Source organism: Solanum tuberosum, unplaced genomic scaffold (genome assembly GCF_000226075.1).
Source record: "Solanum tuberosum cultivar DM 1-3 516 R44 unplaced genomic scaffold, SolTub_3.0 scf00115, whole genome shotgun sequence".
NCBI classification, from domain to species: domain Eukaryota; kingdom Viridiplantae; phylum Streptophyta; class Magnoliopsida; order Solanales; family Solanaceae; genus Solanum; species Solanum tuberosum.
In genome coordinates, this window is record NW_006239044.1 from 828,380 (window position 1) to 846,475 (window position 18,096).

General features: G+C 35.7%; 2 protein-coding genes and 1 long non-coding RNA gene across 6 annotated transcripts; 1 reads left to right on the forward strand and 2 right to left on the reverse strand.

Moving 5' to 3' along the window:
- Positions 1-234: 234 nt before the first annotated feature.
- On the reverse strand, positions 235-2,504 carry LOC102583533 (uncharacterized). Of its 2 annotated transcripts, none has more exons than XR_001473798.1 (3): positions 2,013-2,504; positions 686-893; positions 235-354 (listed from the first exon to the last, which is right to left on the reverse strand). It is a non-coding gene; the product is annotated as an uncharacterized lncRNA (long non-coding RNA). The 2 variants fall into 2 exon arrangements; XR_367498.2 differs by having other exon boundaries at positions 237-354; positions 686-832.
- Positions 2,505-3,039: 535 nt separating this feature from the next.
- On the forward strand, positions 3,040-8,622 carry LOC102583747 (uncharacterized). Of its 3 annotated transcripts, none has more exons than XM_015309977.1 (6): positions 3,040-3,531; positions 4,651-4,858; positions 5,190-5,263; positions 5,356-7,194; positions 7,475-7,625; positions 7,722-8,622. In XM_015309977.1, the coding sequence occupies exons 2-6, from the start codon at positions 4,720-4,722 to the stop codon at positions 8,444-8,446; spliced, it is 2,928 nt and encodes a 975-aa protein (XP_015165463.1). In that variant the 5' UTR covers positions 3,040-3,531; positions 4,651-4,719; the 3' UTR covers positions 8,447-8,622. The 3 variants fall into 3 exon arrangements, with proteins under 3 accessions (XP_015165463.1, XP_006350289.1, XP_015165464.1); XM_006350227.2 differs by having other exon boundaries at positions 4,712-4,858; XM_015309978.1 differs by lacking the exons at positions 3,040-3,531; positions 4,651-4,858 and having other exon boundaries at positions 5,190-5,280.
- Positions 8,623-10,023: 1,401 nt separating this feature from the next.
- LOC102584085 (tetraspanin-20) lies at positions 10,024-17,834 on the reverse strand. Its single transcript, XM_006350228.2, has 6 exons — positions 17,463-17,834; positions 17,115-17,214; positions 14,384-14,464; positions 14,176-14,280; positions 13,395-13,598; positions 10,024-10,436 (listed from the first exon to the last, which is right to left on the reverse strand). Exons 1-6 carry the CDS (start codon positions 17,696-17,698, stop codon positions 10,383-10,385), a joined length of 780 nt encoding a protein of 259 aa, XP_006350290.1. The 5' UTR covers positions 17,699-17,834; the 3' UTR covers positions 10,024-10,382.
- Between the last annotated feature and the right edge of the window lie 262 nt (positions 17,835-18,096).

Below are 18,096 nucleotides of genomic sequence, written 5' to 3' on the forward strand. Positions count from 1 at the left end.
ATATATATATATATATTCTATATTATTTTAAAAGGGAGTTTATGCCCAAGTTCTACTATATAATAAATATAATATATAATTTTCAAGAAACTTCTCCTATTTTATTATATAGCTTTTAAATATTTTAAAGTTTTTTAAGTCATTTGTAAATAATATATGTTGATTCCTTGATTGGGATTTTTCCATTTGTGATATATATATATATAGATAGTTAAGCCAAACTCTGCAGAAAATCAGCACCTTCCTCTCTATATAAATGTCACCTGGATAGAGGACGCACCATTTTTTCTTCTACTTGATCCTCAGAAGATGGCGGCAACCTCACCAGATCTGATTGGCTCCTTGAGAGTGAACCTGCAATAAGTTGGACCAGCTCAACATGCAGATTCGATCTCATATTAATAGATAGAATAAACTACAGGGGCAAAAACTGAAGGTAGCATAAAATCAAATGAGAACAAGCCATGCTCGCGGGTTGTTTGAAGAATCAAAGGTCATATGTTCTATAATTGAAATCAACGTGTTTTTCTGCACAAACTAAATTACACAACCGTGCTTTGTTTACGTTGTTTTCAATGCTCAATACGTTCATGGGATAAAAAGTTGAGTCAATATTCCACAGAAACAACATTCGTGACAATGAAAACGGGAGACAGAAAAACATATAAGTAGCAAAGAGTTTTACCATCACGATGTGGTTTATCTGTAAGCAACCTGTTTCCTGCCACCCCTGAATTCAAATCAAAAAGGTTCACCATTCGTCCCAAGCATCCTGGAGAAGGTTTATCATAAGTACGACTCCTGCCATTCTGAAGTCCATTCATCTTAATTCCTGAGATTGCATAATGAAGATCATAAATCCCAAAGTGCACATCAAGTAATCCCTTCTGAAACTTAAAAAGTTTTAAATCACCAACAATGTCTCACCTCTATTCATATCTACACAAAGAGATAGGCATTCAACATATGTTTAATATGGAAAAAGGTATGCTTTTACAGGTATAGACCTATCTATGCAAATAGAAAAAAGGGAGAGATTTGGACAGAAAACAATTCAATATACAAAAAGCATCATTCTTCATTGACTGCAACTACATGAAACTATGAAAGGTAAAATCAAAGAGAAAATTACAGTGATCAATGACCGGACAAAGTAACCAAGGAAAAAAAAAATCATAGATGCTGAACAGAAGAAGATCAAAACTCAAACTGCACGCCTTGAAGCTTTCATGCAGAAAACTCTGAAGAGATTAAGTTGATTGAATTAGTGGCATTCAGAATTTTGAAGAGTTTTTCAAAACAAAAATTTCACAATTTTGCAAAAAAAATGTTCTTCAACCAAATGCCACAAAACGCCATTGATCACTGTAATTTTATTGTTGTTGTAACCAAACGCCACAAAAGAAAATGTTTTCAGTTTTTGTAAGACTGAAAAACTGCTCCATAGTCGTTTTACTAAACAATTCCTTCAAGAGAAAGACCAACTGAAATACACTCTAAAAAAAGAGAACACACCTTTGCACTAGTATCATTCATGGCAAACATACAATCTATATCATTATATTATTTATACTTGTAAAATCATGTTATAAATTTTCTAGGAGTTTTTTTAATCATGTTTATAATAATTTTAAACTATTAATGTATTTTTGAAATTTTGTATTATTATGTTATTTTATTATATTATGAATTAAAAATTTAAATATCCACCTTGCCCCATCTCATGCCCCACCTTTTAAAACACTAATACAGATCAGTCGCAGCTAACACACATAAACATCTATTACAGATATAAGTAATTTCAGAATGAAGTGTTGGGCTCTCACCAATTTTGCATCAGTAAGTTCCTTTACAAGACGTAAATCATGGAAATAAACACAGATAATGATGACGAAATAAAAATCAAACTAAAATTCGGAAATGTATTCACTGGAAAAGCACAATTACGCCAAAAACGAAAGAAAAACAAAGCAAAAGATGTATGTAGAGAGAGAACGATTCAATTTATTTACCTTAGAAAAATGAGATCGAAAGGGATTGCAGAAAGCGAAAACAGAAAAAGCACCAGCAGCTCCACTAGAAGCTTCACAGCTCAAAGCAACAGAGTGAAGTCAGATAAATGCGATGTGCGTTTGCTTAAAGGTGTTTACCCCGTAGAGTGGTCGGTGGAATCGAAAAACTAACGTTCCGGAGAAAATGTGGCCGTGTATTCGGATTCGCGGACTGTTAACTGAAATTATTTTCACGGCAGAGTAGTCGCCGGTAAGGTAGAACTGACATTCCGGCGAAATGTGACCGGAGATTCAGCTTCGCCTAAATTCTCAGATAAAAGTTCTTCAGTCGAGCCTCAGATAAAAGTGGTGCTTCAGTCGAGCACTCGCCGATGTCGGAAATATGGCCGGAGCTTCGTTCACCGACTAAGGGACTTGACTAGTTTTTGTTTTATTTGTGATTATTAATGAGTCTTTTGCAGAGAGAGAAAGTAAAGGAGAAGTGAAATGGAAATTTTCCTCATCAATAAGGACAGAATAAATAAACATTTCTAAATAAAGTAAAAGTAAATTTATTTGACAATGTGAAGTCCGATCCTTATTCTTTTAGGTAATTGTATTATGACCCACATTATATTTTTTTCATTGACATTCGCCCTCCACACCAAAACACTATATAAGCATTCTTGAATTTTGTACCAATATATTATATTTTTTACTATATTATAAAAGAGAGTTTAGGCCCAAATATAATATATAATATTCAAGATTGAGACTTTTCCCAATCTTGAATATTATATATTATATATTATATTTGGGCCTAAACTCTCTTTTATAATATAGTAAAAAATATAATATATTGGTACAAAATTCAAGAATGCTTATATAGTGTTTTGGTGTGGAGGGCGAATGTCAATGAAAAAAATATAATGTGGGTCATAATACAATTACCTAAAAGAATAAGGATCGGACTTCACATTGTCAAATAAATTTACTTTTACTTTATTTAGAAATGTTTATTTATTCTGTCCTTATTGATGAGGAAAATTTCCATTTCACTTCTCCTTTACTTTCTCTCTCTGCAAAAGACTCATTAATAATCACAAATAAAACAAAAACTAGTCAAGTCCCTTAGTCGGTGAACGAAGCTCCGGCCATATTTCCGACATCGGCGAGTGCTCGACTGAAGCACCACTTTTATCTGAGGCTCGACTGAAGAACTTTTATCTGAGAATTTAGGCGAAGCTGAATCTCCGGTCACATTTCGCCGGAATGTCAGTTCTACCTTACCGGCGACTACTCTGCCGTGAAAATAATTTCAGTTAACAGTCCGCGAATCCGAATACACGGCCACATTTTCTCCGGAACGTTAGTTTTTCGATTCCACCGACCACTCTACGGGGTAAACACCTTTAAGCAAACGCACATCGCATTTATCTGACTTCACTCTGTTGCTTTGAGCTGTGAAGCTTCTAGTGGAGCTGCTGGTGCTTTTTCTGTTTTCGCTTTCTGCAATCCCTTTCGATCTCATTTTTCTAAGGTAAATAAATTGAATCGTTCTCTCTCTACATACATCTTTTGCTTTGTTTTTCTTTCGTTTTTGGCGTAATTGTGCTTTTCCAGTGAATACATTTCCGAATTTTAGTTTGATTTTTATTTCGTCATCATTATCTGTGTTTATTTCCATGATTTACGTCTTGTAAAGGAACTTACTGATGCAAAATTGGTGAGAGCCCAACACTTCATTCTGAAATTACTTATATCTGTAATAGATGTTTATGTGTGTTAGCTGCGACTGATCTGTATTAGTGTTTTAAAAGGTGGGGCATGAGATGGGGCAAGGTGGATATTTAAATTTTTAATTCATAATATAATAAAATAACATAATAATACAAAATTTCAAAAATACATTAATAGTTTAAAATTATTATAAACATGATTAAAAAAACTCCTAGAAAATTTATAACATGATTTTACAAGTATAAATAATATAATGATATAGATTGTATGTTTGCCATGAATGATACTAGTGCAAAGGTGTGTTCTCTTTTTTTAGAGTGTATTTCAGTTGGTCTTTCTCTTGAAGGAATTGTTTAGTAAAACGACTATGGAGCAGTTTTTCAGTCTTACAAAAACTGAAAACATTTTCTTTTGTGGCGTTTGGTTACAACAACAATAAAATTACAGTGATCAATGGCGTTTTGTGGCATTTGGTTGAAGAACATTTTTTTTGCAAAATTGTGAAATTTTTGTTTTGAAAAACTCTTCAAAATTCTGAATGCCACTAATTCAATCAACTTAATCTCTTCAGAGTTTTCTGCATGAAAGCTTCAAGGCGTGCAGTTTGAGTTTTGATCTTCTTCTGTTCAGCATCTATGATTTTTTTTTTCCTTGGTTACTTTGTCCGGTCATTGATCACTGTAATTTTCTCTTTGATTTTACCTTTCATAGTTTCATGTAGTTGCAGTCAATGAAGAATGATGCTTTTTGTATATTGAATTGTTTTCTGTCCAAATCTCTCCCTTTTTTCTATTTGCATAGATAGGTCTATACCTGTAAAAGCATACCTTTTTCCATATTAAACATATGTTGAATGCCTATCTCTTTGTGTAGATATGAATAGAGGTGAGACATTGTTGGTGATTTAAAACTTTTTAAGTTTCAGAAGGGATTACTTGATGTGCACTTTGGGATTTATGATCTTCATTATGCAATCTCAGGAATTAAGATGAATGGACTTCAGAATGGCAGGAGTCGTACTTATGATAAACCTTCTCCAGGATGCTTGGGACGAATGGTGAACCTTTTTGATTTGAATTCAGGGGTGGCAGGAAACAGGTTGCTTACAGATAAACCACATCGTGATGGTAAAACTCTTTGCTACTTATATGTTTTTCTGTCTCCCGTTTTCATTGTCACGAATGTTGTTTCTGTGGAATATTGACTCAACTTTTTATCCCATGAACGTATTGAGCATTGAAAACAACGTAAACAAAGCACGGTTGTGTAATTTAGTTTGTGCAGAAAAACACGTTGATTTCAATTATAGAACATATGACCTTTGATTCTTCAAACAACCCGCGAGCATGGCTTGTTCTCATTTGATTTTATGCTACCTTCAGTTTTTGCCCCTGTAGTTTATTCTATCTATTAATATGAGATCGAATCTGCATGTTGAGCTGGTCCAACTTATTGCAGGTTCACTCTCAAGGAGCCAATCAGATCTGGTGAGGTTGCCGCCATCTTCTGAGGATCAAGTAGAAGAAAAAATGGTGCGTCCTCTATCCAGGTGACATTTATATAGAGAGGAAGGTGCTGATTTTCTGCAGAGTTTGGCTTAATACTAATGATATGGTGCATGCAGGTTGTCTCGGGTTTGAAGCGGACTAATTCAAACAGGAAATCAAATGGAATGCCAATGAAGATGCTCATAGCCCAAGAAATGTCCAAGGAAATAGATTCTAGACACAATCCACCTAGTGTTGTTGCTAAACTGATGGGGCTTGATGCTCTTCCGCAGAAATCTGTTCCAGCTATAAGAAGTCATTTTGGAGGTCATTCACGGTGTCATACAGATTCCTCTTTCAGCTATTGCCAGGACGAAAATGAATCCTTGACGGAAGAACTGCAGCAAGAATTACATCAATACCCCGAGCAGAATGAATATAAAGATGTTTATGAAGTTTGGCAGCACCCCCCAAAAATGAACTCTGTGAGAAGTAAATCCCCACAAAAGGCAAGACACGATGAAATTAGTTTTGAAAAGAAGTCAGCTTTTGTTCGTCAAAAGTTTATTGAAGCAAAATGTTTATCCATAGATGAACAACTTCGCCAGTCTAAGGAATTCCAAGATGCATTGGATGTCTTAAGTTCCAACACGGATCTGTTCCTCAAGTTTCTGCAAGAACCAAATCCAATGTTTACTCAGCATTTATATAATTTGCAGTCTATACCTCCTCCTCCTGAGACAAAGCGAATAACTGTTCTAAGACCATCAAAGATGATTGATGATTGTAAATTTAGTGGATCAGTGAAGAAAAATGAGAAAAATATAAGGAGAGCCATCCATATAGATCAGGGCAACAAGGCCAAAGCTCATATGGAATTTTCCCCTCCTGTAGCAAGTTGGAACATTGATGAAAGTCATGCTCAACCTACACGAATAGTCGTATTAAAACCAAGTCTTGGTAAGACTCACAACTTTAGGGATGCAAGTTCTTCACCATCTGCATCACCAAGAGTATCACAAACTGAAACAAGTTTTGTCAACATGGAGGCTAATGAAGCTCAAGAATCAAGAGAAGTGGCAAAGGCTATTACACAGCACATGCGAGTAAACATAGGTGGACATCAAAGGGATGAAACAGTACTTTCTTCTGTATTTGCAAATGGCTACATTGGTGATGAAAGCTCATTTAATAAATCTGAAAAAGAGTATGCAGCTGGAAATCTCAGTGATTCTGAAGTCATGTCACCAGCTTCTAGGCACTCATGGGAATATATCAATAGGTTTGGCAGCCCTTATTCTTGTTCCTCCTTGAGCCGTGCTTCTTATTCCCATGAATCTTCAGTTTCCAGAGAAGCCAAGAAGAGACTTTCGGAGAGATGGGCGATGGTGGCATCTAATGGCAGTTGTCAAGAACAAAGACAAATGAGGAGAAGCAACAGCAGCACTTTAGGTGAAATGCTTGCTCTTTCTGAAATTAAGACGACCAGAAGAATGGAGCAGGATAATATTAAAGAAGATCCCCAGATTTCAAATTCCAACTCTGTGAGTAAATCCAAAGATGATGAAGGTATCAACAAGTCACCAAAGAATCTTTTGAGATCTATGTCTGTTCCTGTATCCTCTACTGCATTCAGTTCACAGTTGAATGTGGATGCCCCAGATCCCGTGACAGGAGAAAATGACCTTCCCAAGCATACAACAAAATCTAGAAGTACAAAATCATCATTGAAAGGGAAGTTCTCAAATCTCTTTTTCTCTAGAACCAAAAAGCCAAACAAAGACGGAGCCAAGTGTTTGCAATCCAATGATGACTTGCAGTCCGGCGCAAAGCCTTTACATTCTCTATCAGAACTTGACAAATATAGTGGTGTTGATGATCCAGGGGTTGAGTGCTCAACAACCAATATTCGCGAATCATCATGTGCACTAACTTGCGAAGATTTGGTTGGGAAACAAACCGCAACCTCTCCTGAGGTAAAGCAGTTACCTGATGTTTCTTCCTATTACTCTGTAGCAAGTTGGAAAAGGGTTATTTGCATTTTACATCATTATTTTGTTTGTGGTTTCGGTCTACACATCTTTTATGTCATGCATTTACAATGTCTTGCATATTTTATGACACTCTGTGATGTCTTTAAAAAATTCTCTTTTTCATTTTAATGTGTGGGAATTGTCTGAAAATGGATAACTCAAATAGCGTCAACATGACTACTTAAGAAGTTCAAAGCGGATTTATGTTATAACACTTTTGTAGGTTGTGCTCTTTGGAGCAAGATCTTTGCGCGCCAGACACCTATGTGAGAACCAGGACCAACCAAGTCCTATATCAGTTTTGGAGACACCATTTGAAGAGGATGACCATCCAACATGTATATCATCTGGAGGTATCAAGCCAGACCGTCATGGTAAATGTCGTCAACGAACTCCCATAATTCTTTGCTTCTCTTTACTTTCTTGGTTTAAAACTAAATCTATTCCTCCCACCCCAATCAAATTAACAGGTGCCGAGTTATCTGTTCACTCTTTAAGGTCCAATTTGATTGACAAATCTCCTCCAATAGGATCAATTGCACGTACATTGTCATGGGATGATTCTTGTGCAGATACAGCCAGTTCAGTTTGTGTAAGACCATCATCATCCACTCAGAGGACTGAGGAAGTAGAACGTGAATGGTTCTCTTTTGTTCAAACATTACTAACCGTGGCCGGCCTTGATGAAGTGCAGCCTGATGCTTTCTCAACCATGTGGCATTCTCCTGAAAGCCCTTTGGACCCATCACTCAGAGAAAAATACATTGATCTGAATGAGAAGGAGACACTACATGAGTCTAAGCGAAGGCAAAGGAGATCAACCCAAAAGCTTGTGTTTGATTGTGTAAATGCAGCTTTACTAGAAATTGCAGAATATGGGGCAGACAACTTCCAAAAAGCCATACCTTATATGGGGGTCCACAATAATCTGCCACAGGGAACTAGACTAGTATTATTGGAACAAGTGTGGGACCGGATGAAGGAATGGTTTTCTAGTGAAGTGAAATATCTGTCTACAGATGGTGGGGACTTAAACAGCCTGGTTGTTGAGGAAATGGTAGGGAAGGAGGTGATGGGCAAAATGTGGCTTGAAAACTTGAGATTAGAATTAGACAACGTAGGAGTCGAAATTGAAGAGAAGTTGCTCGAAGAGCTTGTGAATGAATCCGTTGTTGAATTGGCAGGTAAAATGTGATGAGCCTTCTCCAATTCTTCTTCTGTTTTTTGCATTTTTTCTTGCACATTTATATAAGATTATTGTTGTTTGTGTATTATTGTATTTGCCAAGAACACTGCCTACAAGTAATTTGTTTAATGTTGTGAAGTGTATGAAATCTTTACTGATCTATATCTGAAATTATTTTGTATATACATATATGCTTTGACTGTAATATAAAAAATAGATTGCAGACACAAATGTGCATTTTGTTTATTAACCACCCGAATATTCTTAGCTGGAAAGGAAATGTACCTTGTTTGTATTTGAAGTACAAATTTACCAGCTAGATGGGATTTTAACCAGAAGCCAAAAAACAAGAGTGAAAGAGGAGGAAAAATCTTGTGACTGGCAGCTGAATAACTCTTTTGACTATTCGTTAAAACTGAATTATTTTTCTTTTGAATAACTAGAAAAATAAAGCAGAACACCGACAAGATATGAGCAAGTAAAAGATGTTTTGTCATGGTATGTGCAATTCTATGAAAGTGACAGTGCACTGTGCACAAGCAAATCTAGAACCATCACATGCATACCAACTACAATATTATACTATACATTTCCTTATTATTATTAAAATAATTGGGGATGGGTTGGTGAAAGGTGTTGTTTGCAATAAATTTTAAATATATAGATATTAAATTAAAATTATAAGAGTTCAACCACGTCTTGATATGAATATCCTCAGAGTTTATGATATATTTGAGATCACAAAGACAATATTTTATGTATCTTTGTGAGATGATGTTTCAAGGAAATATAATCCCCTTTATATATTGAGCACGTCTGATAGAATCATGTCTACAGTCCTTAATAAAACTTTAAAATGTTATCTACCCTTCATTTACTAGTGAATGCGCTTAAATGACTGTTCTTTCATGAGTTAATTTCTTTCCAGGCAGTTTTAATGAATTTTAACCTAGCTGTCGTTTTATTAACATCAGAAGCTACAATCTACAACTATATCAGTTATCACCATCAGCAGAGCATACTCAGCTCTATGATTCCAAACTCAGTTCCATGGCGGTGTAAAGATTTCTTTCTTAACCAACAAATTACAGAAATCACTTTATACAACACCTTCCACAATGCAATTGCCAAGATATGCACACAGTCCTTGTCCTTAAAAATAGAGAAAACAAAAATTCTAAATATGAAAATATATATATATCAAGGCTTTGCACTCCCAAGGCATTCAGCTAGTTTCTCCTTGCGAACTACAGCACCATTGCAGTCATCCCTCTTTCACGCCAAATACTTAAACCGGACAATTATTTTCTAAAAACACCTGAGAATATAATGAGACAAATGCACTCAAATAGCATTTGCTAACAAAGTCAGATCCTTATCATTATTTTTTAATGTACTCTGTGTTGGTTAAAACGGTATAACTACAGAAAAGAAATACTATTAGATAATAAATATAATTCTCCTAGCTAAAATAGAAGGTATTCATACTCCTTTTGAGGAGGATCCTTACACCTATCATGTTCTGTGAGAATGTATACAGACAAAACTAAGCTATACTACTTTTCTATGTATTTACTTACGAAAAATAAGCAGAGATCAATCAGGCTTGGAAAACCATACATCGAGACTCGTACACAATTGTTGCTACATTTGGAAGAATTAACAAGAGATCAAATTTCACTATGACACCAAACTAGAAATGCACTCTGGTAAAGTGCTTCTCAACAAAGGATCCTATTAACAAGCGAGTTATGTATTTCTCTACATCCCGGCTTTGCAATGTCTTTCTGCAGACATATGTACACTGCCTACATAAACAGACAACAAACAAAAGGTTTATAATTTATGGTACACAATCATTGAACAAGGCTTCATACTCAGCCATGTTGCCAGTTTATCTACTCCATGAGATTCAACGTCACGTCCTCTGTGTTTCTTACTATCCTCATGATGGATTTGGGTTTGGTATATGATGTCTTGCTTCTCCATCCAAATGATACTGGATTCCAAAGGTCAACAACGAAAATAAATAATTCAGAAATATAAATTGATCTGGTTAAAGAGTGGATCAGCAAATCTACATAAACAGCCTTGTCCCCACATGATAATCTTGTTGAAGAAAAAGCAGATGAAGTTCACAAGTATTCAGCATTGCAATAAAGCACCTAAGTTAACATGTTCCAAAATTAAGAATCTCATGTACATTACTAAAGAAGAGGAAAAAAATTATGGACGACGTCGTTTCAAAATGCAATGTCATTTGCGACGCTATCCATCGTTTTAATTATTTTTACAAAAAGCGACTGACAGTGCTTTTTTTGTGCCAAATATATATATACTTAATAATTATTTATTTCATATACGTAGGGACGTCGTCCGTCGCTATTAATTAAAAAATAATTATTTATAACGACAACGTCCGTTAATTTATCAATTATTACTTTTAAAAAGCGATGGACGGCGTCGCTTAATCCACCGCTTTTTGGTCAAACATTTTTAAAAAAGCAACGTCCGTCACTTTTCTTAAAATATATGAGAGACAACACGATTTCCTCATTCTCTCTTTTCCTCTCTAGAAACAGACGCAAACCACCCACACTACCGCCCTCGTCCCTGTTGCCGCCGACCTCGGCCCCTGCTGCCCCATCCCCTCTCTCTCCTTATTAAATTAAGGTTACAGTTCGTATTTATTTTAGTTTTTTCAATTTGAGTAATTTTTTAACTGTTAGTTAGTTTATTCTATTTAGTTTGTTGAATTTATGTTATTAACATAGTTAGTTTGTATATTTGATTGTTAGTTAGTGAATGAAGTTATAATTTTGATTTTAGAGCTTTAATTTGAATTGAGGTTTTTTGAATTAGATTGTCAATTGGTATTTTTGAGTTGAAATTGAAGTTAGAACTAAGAAGTATGAACTAGTTGAATTTTTGAACTTACATACTTGAAAATAGAATGTTTGAAAGTTGAACTTCAAAAAAAATTGGATTGTATGATTTTTGAAGGTTCAACTAATTAGAACTAATTAGATATTCAATGTCATGAACTTGAATTTTAGGATTTTTAAAGTTGAACTTAGAAGTTATTTTAGTTTGTATAAATATTGAATTTTAGACTTTAGAACTAATTAATTAGAACTTAGAACTTCATGATCTTGAACTTTAGATACTTGAATTTTAGGATTTTTGAACTTTAATTATATTAATTAGTTTAAACATATTAATAAGTTCAAGTATCTAATGACAAAAATCCTAAAATTCAAGTATCTAAAGTTCAAGTTCATGAAGTTCTAAAGTCTAAAAGTTCAAAATTTATACAAACCAAAAAAACTTCTAAGTTCAACTTCAAAAATCCTAAAATTCAAGTTCATTACATTGATTATCTAACTTCTACTCCCTCTGTCCCAATTTATGCGACACTTTTCGTTTTTCGAGAGTCAAACAGTTTAAATTTAACCGACAATTTGTGCATGGAATCTTCAAATTTTTTGGAATGAAATTTATATATGTAAACTACGTAAAAAGTATTATAAGTCACAATAATTAATAATTCAAAATGTTTAAAAGATTTATGAAAAGCATACGGTCAAAAATAGACTTATTTGAATCTCAAAATCTGAAAAGTGCCACATAAAATGGGACGGAGGGAGTAATTAGTTCTAAACTTCAAAAATCATACAATCCAATATTTTTCTAAGTTCAACTTTCAAACATATTATATTCAAGTATCTAGGTTCAAAAATTCAACTAGTTCTAACTTCTAACTTCAAAAACACTTCAATTCCAACTCAAAAATACTCAATTCTCAATCTAATTAAGGAAAAAAACCCAATTCAAACTAAAACCCTAAAATCAAAATTTTAAATTCATTCACTAACTAACAATCAAATATATAAACTAACTATGTTAATAACATAAATTCAACAAACTAAATAGAATAAACAAACTAACAAATAAAAAATTACTCATATTGAAAAAAACTAAAATAAACACGAACTCTAACCTTAATTTAATAAGAAGGGAGAGAGGATGGGGCAGCAAGGGGCTTAGGTTTGCGACAGTCAGCGTAGTAGGGATGAGGGCGGCGGCGACAGTGGTGGCAGTATGGGTGGTTTGTGTCTATTTCTAGAGAGAAGGAAGAGGAAAAGAGAGAATGAGGAAATTTGCGTCTATCTCCTAGATATTTTAAGAAAAGCGACTTACGATGTCGCTTTGTCCGCCGCTTTTTAAAAAATGTTTGACCAAAAAAGTGACGGACTTGAGTGCCGTGGGTCACTTTTTAAAAATGTTTGACCAAAAAGCGACGGACTAGGCGACGTCGTCCGTCGCTTTTTAAAAAAATAAATAAATTAAAATTAACTAAAAACGATAGACGACGTCGTTATTTAATTTATAAATAATTATTTTTAATTAAAAACGACGGACGACGTTCTTATGCATATTACATAAATAATTATTAATTTTATATATATATATGGCATAAAATCCAACAAAAAAAGCGACGGACATAGAATCACTATATGTCGCTTTTTGTAAAAAAAAAATTAAAAATAAAAACGACGGACAGCGTCGCAAATGGCGTCGCATTTTGGAATGACGCCGTCCATCGTTTTTTGTCTGTCATTTTTTCCTTGTTTTTAGTAGTGACTGCAAACTACCGACAAGACATGATAAGGTTCTTCAGTAACTTCAATAATATGTGCTAACCCTCTCTCTTAGACATTGTCAAGGAACAGGTAAAAATGCAAGGGAGCATAAGCAACCTGATCTTTGCCTATTAGGGATCCAACCACAGAATGCAACCATTTCTTGACATATTAATCCGCAAAAAACTAATTTTACCATTTAAACCTCGAAGTCTAGAGCTTGTCTGACTAGCCAGTAGACTGCTAAGCAAATCAAAATACCAGCCTAATTGATGCCCTTTAATGTATTCATATTATACATCTTTAAAACTTACCTTTTCCCTCATCCGTGAACTCCAGATGTCAGAATGGCCACCTCTTGCATCACCTTTAGCCAACCCAGATGTTTGGCTTAAACGTGGATCAAGCAGTGGCTCCCTCGTTCTTCCAACAACATCATAATCTCCCTCCATATCATAATTTAGTTTAGGGCTACTAACCAAAGTTCTGAGAACAACTGCGAGAAATAAGGAGAATGCCTGGAAATGACGAAGAATAAGATTTTAGCACAACATGGACCATACACCAAACAAACAGTTAGAAGAACCTTTAAAATACTAAATCAATCACAAGAGCACAAGCCAAAAACCACAAGCGGGTTGATTTACTACTGTTTTGACCATGTCTTTCATTCTTGTCCACCACTCGTGCTCATAAGTTGATAAAACACAAATTTTAGCATGTATCATATGTAAAGAGTATATACCGGGGAATTTCACATCCCTTCCCCAGTAAAAGAAAACATACTATCTGTAAGAACCCGCACAAGATCTTTTGATCTTCTTTCCTAGTTGCTCTGTAAGATGCTCCTTGCCCAAAGGCTAAGTTGATTAATATAACATCAGGCAAAGTTTATGCTACACCTTTTCAATAATAATAATGGCAGATTCTACCTATTCTGAAGCATGTTCCAGATAACATATACATTAGTAATCCCAACTTTCTCAATTTCCACCTTAACGAGAAGCATCACCTAGTCTGGATGAAGGTATTCAAAAACAAACAAGGAACACAAAATAAAATCTTAGAAGACCTTCAAGTTCAAAGAAAACCTGCCTGAATTACGACGACAACAATGCCAATCCACTTACAAACATCCATATTTTGTTGAATAAAGGTGCGGAGGCTGTGAAGTTCTCCAGTTGGGTCCGTTGGAAGATCCTAGGAAGAGACAAAACAGGTGTCTGAATTTGAATTATTAACAGGTAAACCAGGATAGAAACTCTACACCAGGAGAAGACTAGATCTGAAACAAACAGCTCACCTTCTCCCAATGATGATCAATTGCAATAAATGCAACCAGACTTACTTCCAAGAGTACAAAAGTCATCATTAGCAGAGAGTACTAGTATTTTTAAGTGGTCAAGGCTAACAGTCAATCAGTACTAGCTGTTTATATCAATTCATGAATTAGCACTTAATTGAAGAAGTATAATGATGACCAATGGGACAACTTAACTTTTATTTTTCATTTGGCCATAGTAAATGCCGGAAAGAAACGAAAAGACATAGTAAAATTAGGGGGGGAAACTTTATGATTATGATAATAGTAACCTCAAGAGGGTCTACAGACTTACTTTCCCCTTAGGACTGATCCAATTTCCTTTTCTTTACAAAATGAGAACAGGAAGAACTTTTTGTGTCAGTCTCCTCGACACCCTTCCCTCTTGATTTGTTTTTTGAAGCATGACAAAGGGTATACCATCTTCTCTATGTCGCCGTCTCATCAATGAGCGCAGATTAATAGCCAAGAACATCAATAAAATCCAAGCCAATGAAATTTTTAAGTGAGAAGTTAATCATCCCCGCGATCTAGACCAAGTGAAGTGCACCAAGGATGAGGAGGGCAATGTATTGGGGGCAAATGAACTTATCAGACAAAGTTGGCCGACATACTTCACAAACTCTTGAATGAAGAGGAGTACAAGAGTATGGTGTTGGGGGATCTAGATCACTCTGAGAGCTATCGAGATTTTTGGTATTGTAGGCGCATTAAGCTTGACGAAGTAGAGGGGTTATGTGTAAGATGAGCGGGGTAGAGCGACCAGACCGGATGAGATTCCGATGGAATTCTAAAAAAGCGCGGGAAGAGCGGGTCTGGAATGGTTATCTGGATTGTTTGATGTCATCTTTAGAACTACAAAGATGCCCTAGGAGTGGAGGTGGAGTACTATTATTCTGTTGTACAAGAACAAGGGTGATATTTAAAATTGCAATAACTATAGGGGTATCAAGTTGTTGAGTCACACTATGAAAGTTTGGAGAGAAGGGTTGAGATAACAGTAAGGAGGAGGGTTTCTATTTTCGAGAACCAATTCTTCATGCGATCGACTATGAAAGTCATCCACTTTGTACGGAGATTGGTGGAGCAATATACGAAAAGGAAGAGGGACTCAAGTCACTTTCTAGTGGTAATGGGATTGCATTAGGGGTCGGCTCTTAGCCCGTTTTTATTTGCTTTGGCAATGGATGTTCTGACGTGACGCATTCAATGGGATGGGAGGTGCCTGGTGCATGTTATTTGTTGATGACATTGTACTGATTGATGAGACGCATAGCGGAGTTAACAACAAGCTTGTGTATGGAGACAAACCTTACAGACTGAGCAGGACTAAGATAAAGTACGTGGAGTGCAAGTTCATTGATGTGCCTCGTGTAGCGAACGTGGAAGTGAGGTTGGATTCTCAAGTCATCTCCAAGAAAGGGATTTTCAAGTACCTATGGGCTATTATTCAAGGTAACAGAGAGATTGACGAGGATGTCACACATTGTATTGGTGAGGGATGGTTGAAATGGAGGCAAGCTTCTGGTGTCTTAACTGATAAAAATGTGACACTAAGACTTAAAAGGTAAGTTCTACTCAATAGTATTTAGATCGGCTTTGTTGAATGAGGCCGAGTGTTGGCTAGTCAAGAACTTCAATATACAGAAGATAAAAGTTGTGGAAATAGAAAGTTAAGATGAATGTGTGGGCTTACAAAGAGAGATATGATAAAAAATGAAGATATTCGAGCCAAAGTGGAAGTGGCTTATGTGGCAGACAAGATGCAAGAGCCTAGATTGAGATGGTTCAGACATATCAAGAAAAGATGCATGGACGGCCCAATGAGGAGGTGTGAGAGGTTGACGATGGAGGGACTGAGGAGAGATAGGGGTAGACCAAAGAAGTATTGGGAAGAGGTAATTAGGCAAAACCTAGTAAGCCGAAAAACATGGCAAGCCTTCGACTTACCAAGGACATACCCCTTAATAGGAGAGTGTGGAGGTCGAGGATTCAAGTAGAAGGCTACGAGTAGATAGTTTTACACCTGGTTTCTCCGGCTAGTAGTATTAGTATTACTTTCAGTATTTATATTATTTTACTATGTCCATATTCTTATTATTTTCTATTACTACTTGTTGTCTCGTACGCCTCTACTTCCTTACTTTCCTGCTATTGCTTACGTCTTCATATGTTGTGTCTTTGCTTTCTTTGAGTCGAGGGTCTTTTGGAAACAACGTCTCTACCTAACAAGTAAAGGTAAGGTTTGTGTACACTCTATCCTCACCATACACCACTTGTGGTACTATACTGAGTATGTTGTTGTTGAAGTTAGCAATTCCCGCTATAGTTAAAACTGGAAACCTGGAAGCTCCATACTAAGATCAGACTATCCATTCAAGACAATTCATGTGTTTTAGCTTTCTACTCCTCGCGAAAATATCCCTTTCATCATATACTCTCCAAACAGATTTGTGTGAAGGATGAAACACTCCAGTTCTGAGTTTCTCATATCACGCAACTCCTATTCAGAGACAACATATTAATAGGCATCCATCCACCTATGACAGAGCTGAATGTGCGTTCAGTTCTAACTAACATATCAGTTTCTTTCAGCTACATAATCAACCCAAAAGTTATGCATTGTGGATAACAACTTAACAGTGATTATACATACATCTGGAAGAAACATAAAAAATGGAAGCAGTGGAACACAAAAGAGTAAAAAGGATACAAAGCAAAGGCAACACCCATTAACAGCTTCAGCACCAACATGCCCAATACAAGTGATACAACATAAGATGACGCCAATTCCCATGAATGCATATATAAACCTGAAGAAACAAAAATAGCACTTCAATAACTAATCATATCGCCAAAAGAATTGTTCAGTTGCATTTGAGTAGTCTAATTCGAAAATCTTAGTAGCTGAGTTGGTTAACTGCCCCTCCCACATTTCTCCCTCCCGTAACCCTATGTAGTAAACCGTTCCGCCCTTCGCCACTCCAATTTTTTTACAAATATGATCTCAAACATCAAACTCCTGATTCTAAAGAAATAAAAACAGGAAAACAAACATTACCATGGAGCTGGAAGCGAATTTTTGTTCAACTCTGGTAAAGCCAAGACGACAGAATTTGAAACGTCAATTGAGCCAAAATTGAGGAATTGGGCGTCATGAACATCGTTGTGGTGGTGGTGCCAGTGGTTAAGCATATAGGCAGAGTAAATGATGATGGAGACACCAATGAAAGTTTGTAAGAAATTGAGGAATTTCAGAAGAAATGCGGTGAAACCTTGGCAACATGGTGTTGGCATTCTGAGATTCCTCTTCTACCCACAAACCCTAATAATCGTAGAATTGTTCCCTCTATGCTCTGTTCCTCGTTCTGTACATTTTTGGTCAAGCAAAAAACTGTGGATGATGATGATTGAGCTGGCAAAAGGTTTTGTTTTTTACTTTTTGTTTCCTTTTCAGGTAAGCAAAATACAATTATTGGGCCAGGTATTTTGGGGCAAGTGCACAAATATTTATTTTTTTGGGTGTCATTTAAGAGAAAATAACAAAGTTATCCCTTTTTTTTAACCATAGGTTCAAAATAGTTCCATAACTATGCATTTAACACTTCTAATCCTTTAAGTTTACCATAGGTTAATAAAAATGATCTTTTAAATATGTATTTGACAGTTTTTGATCCATTATATTTGCTAAAAGT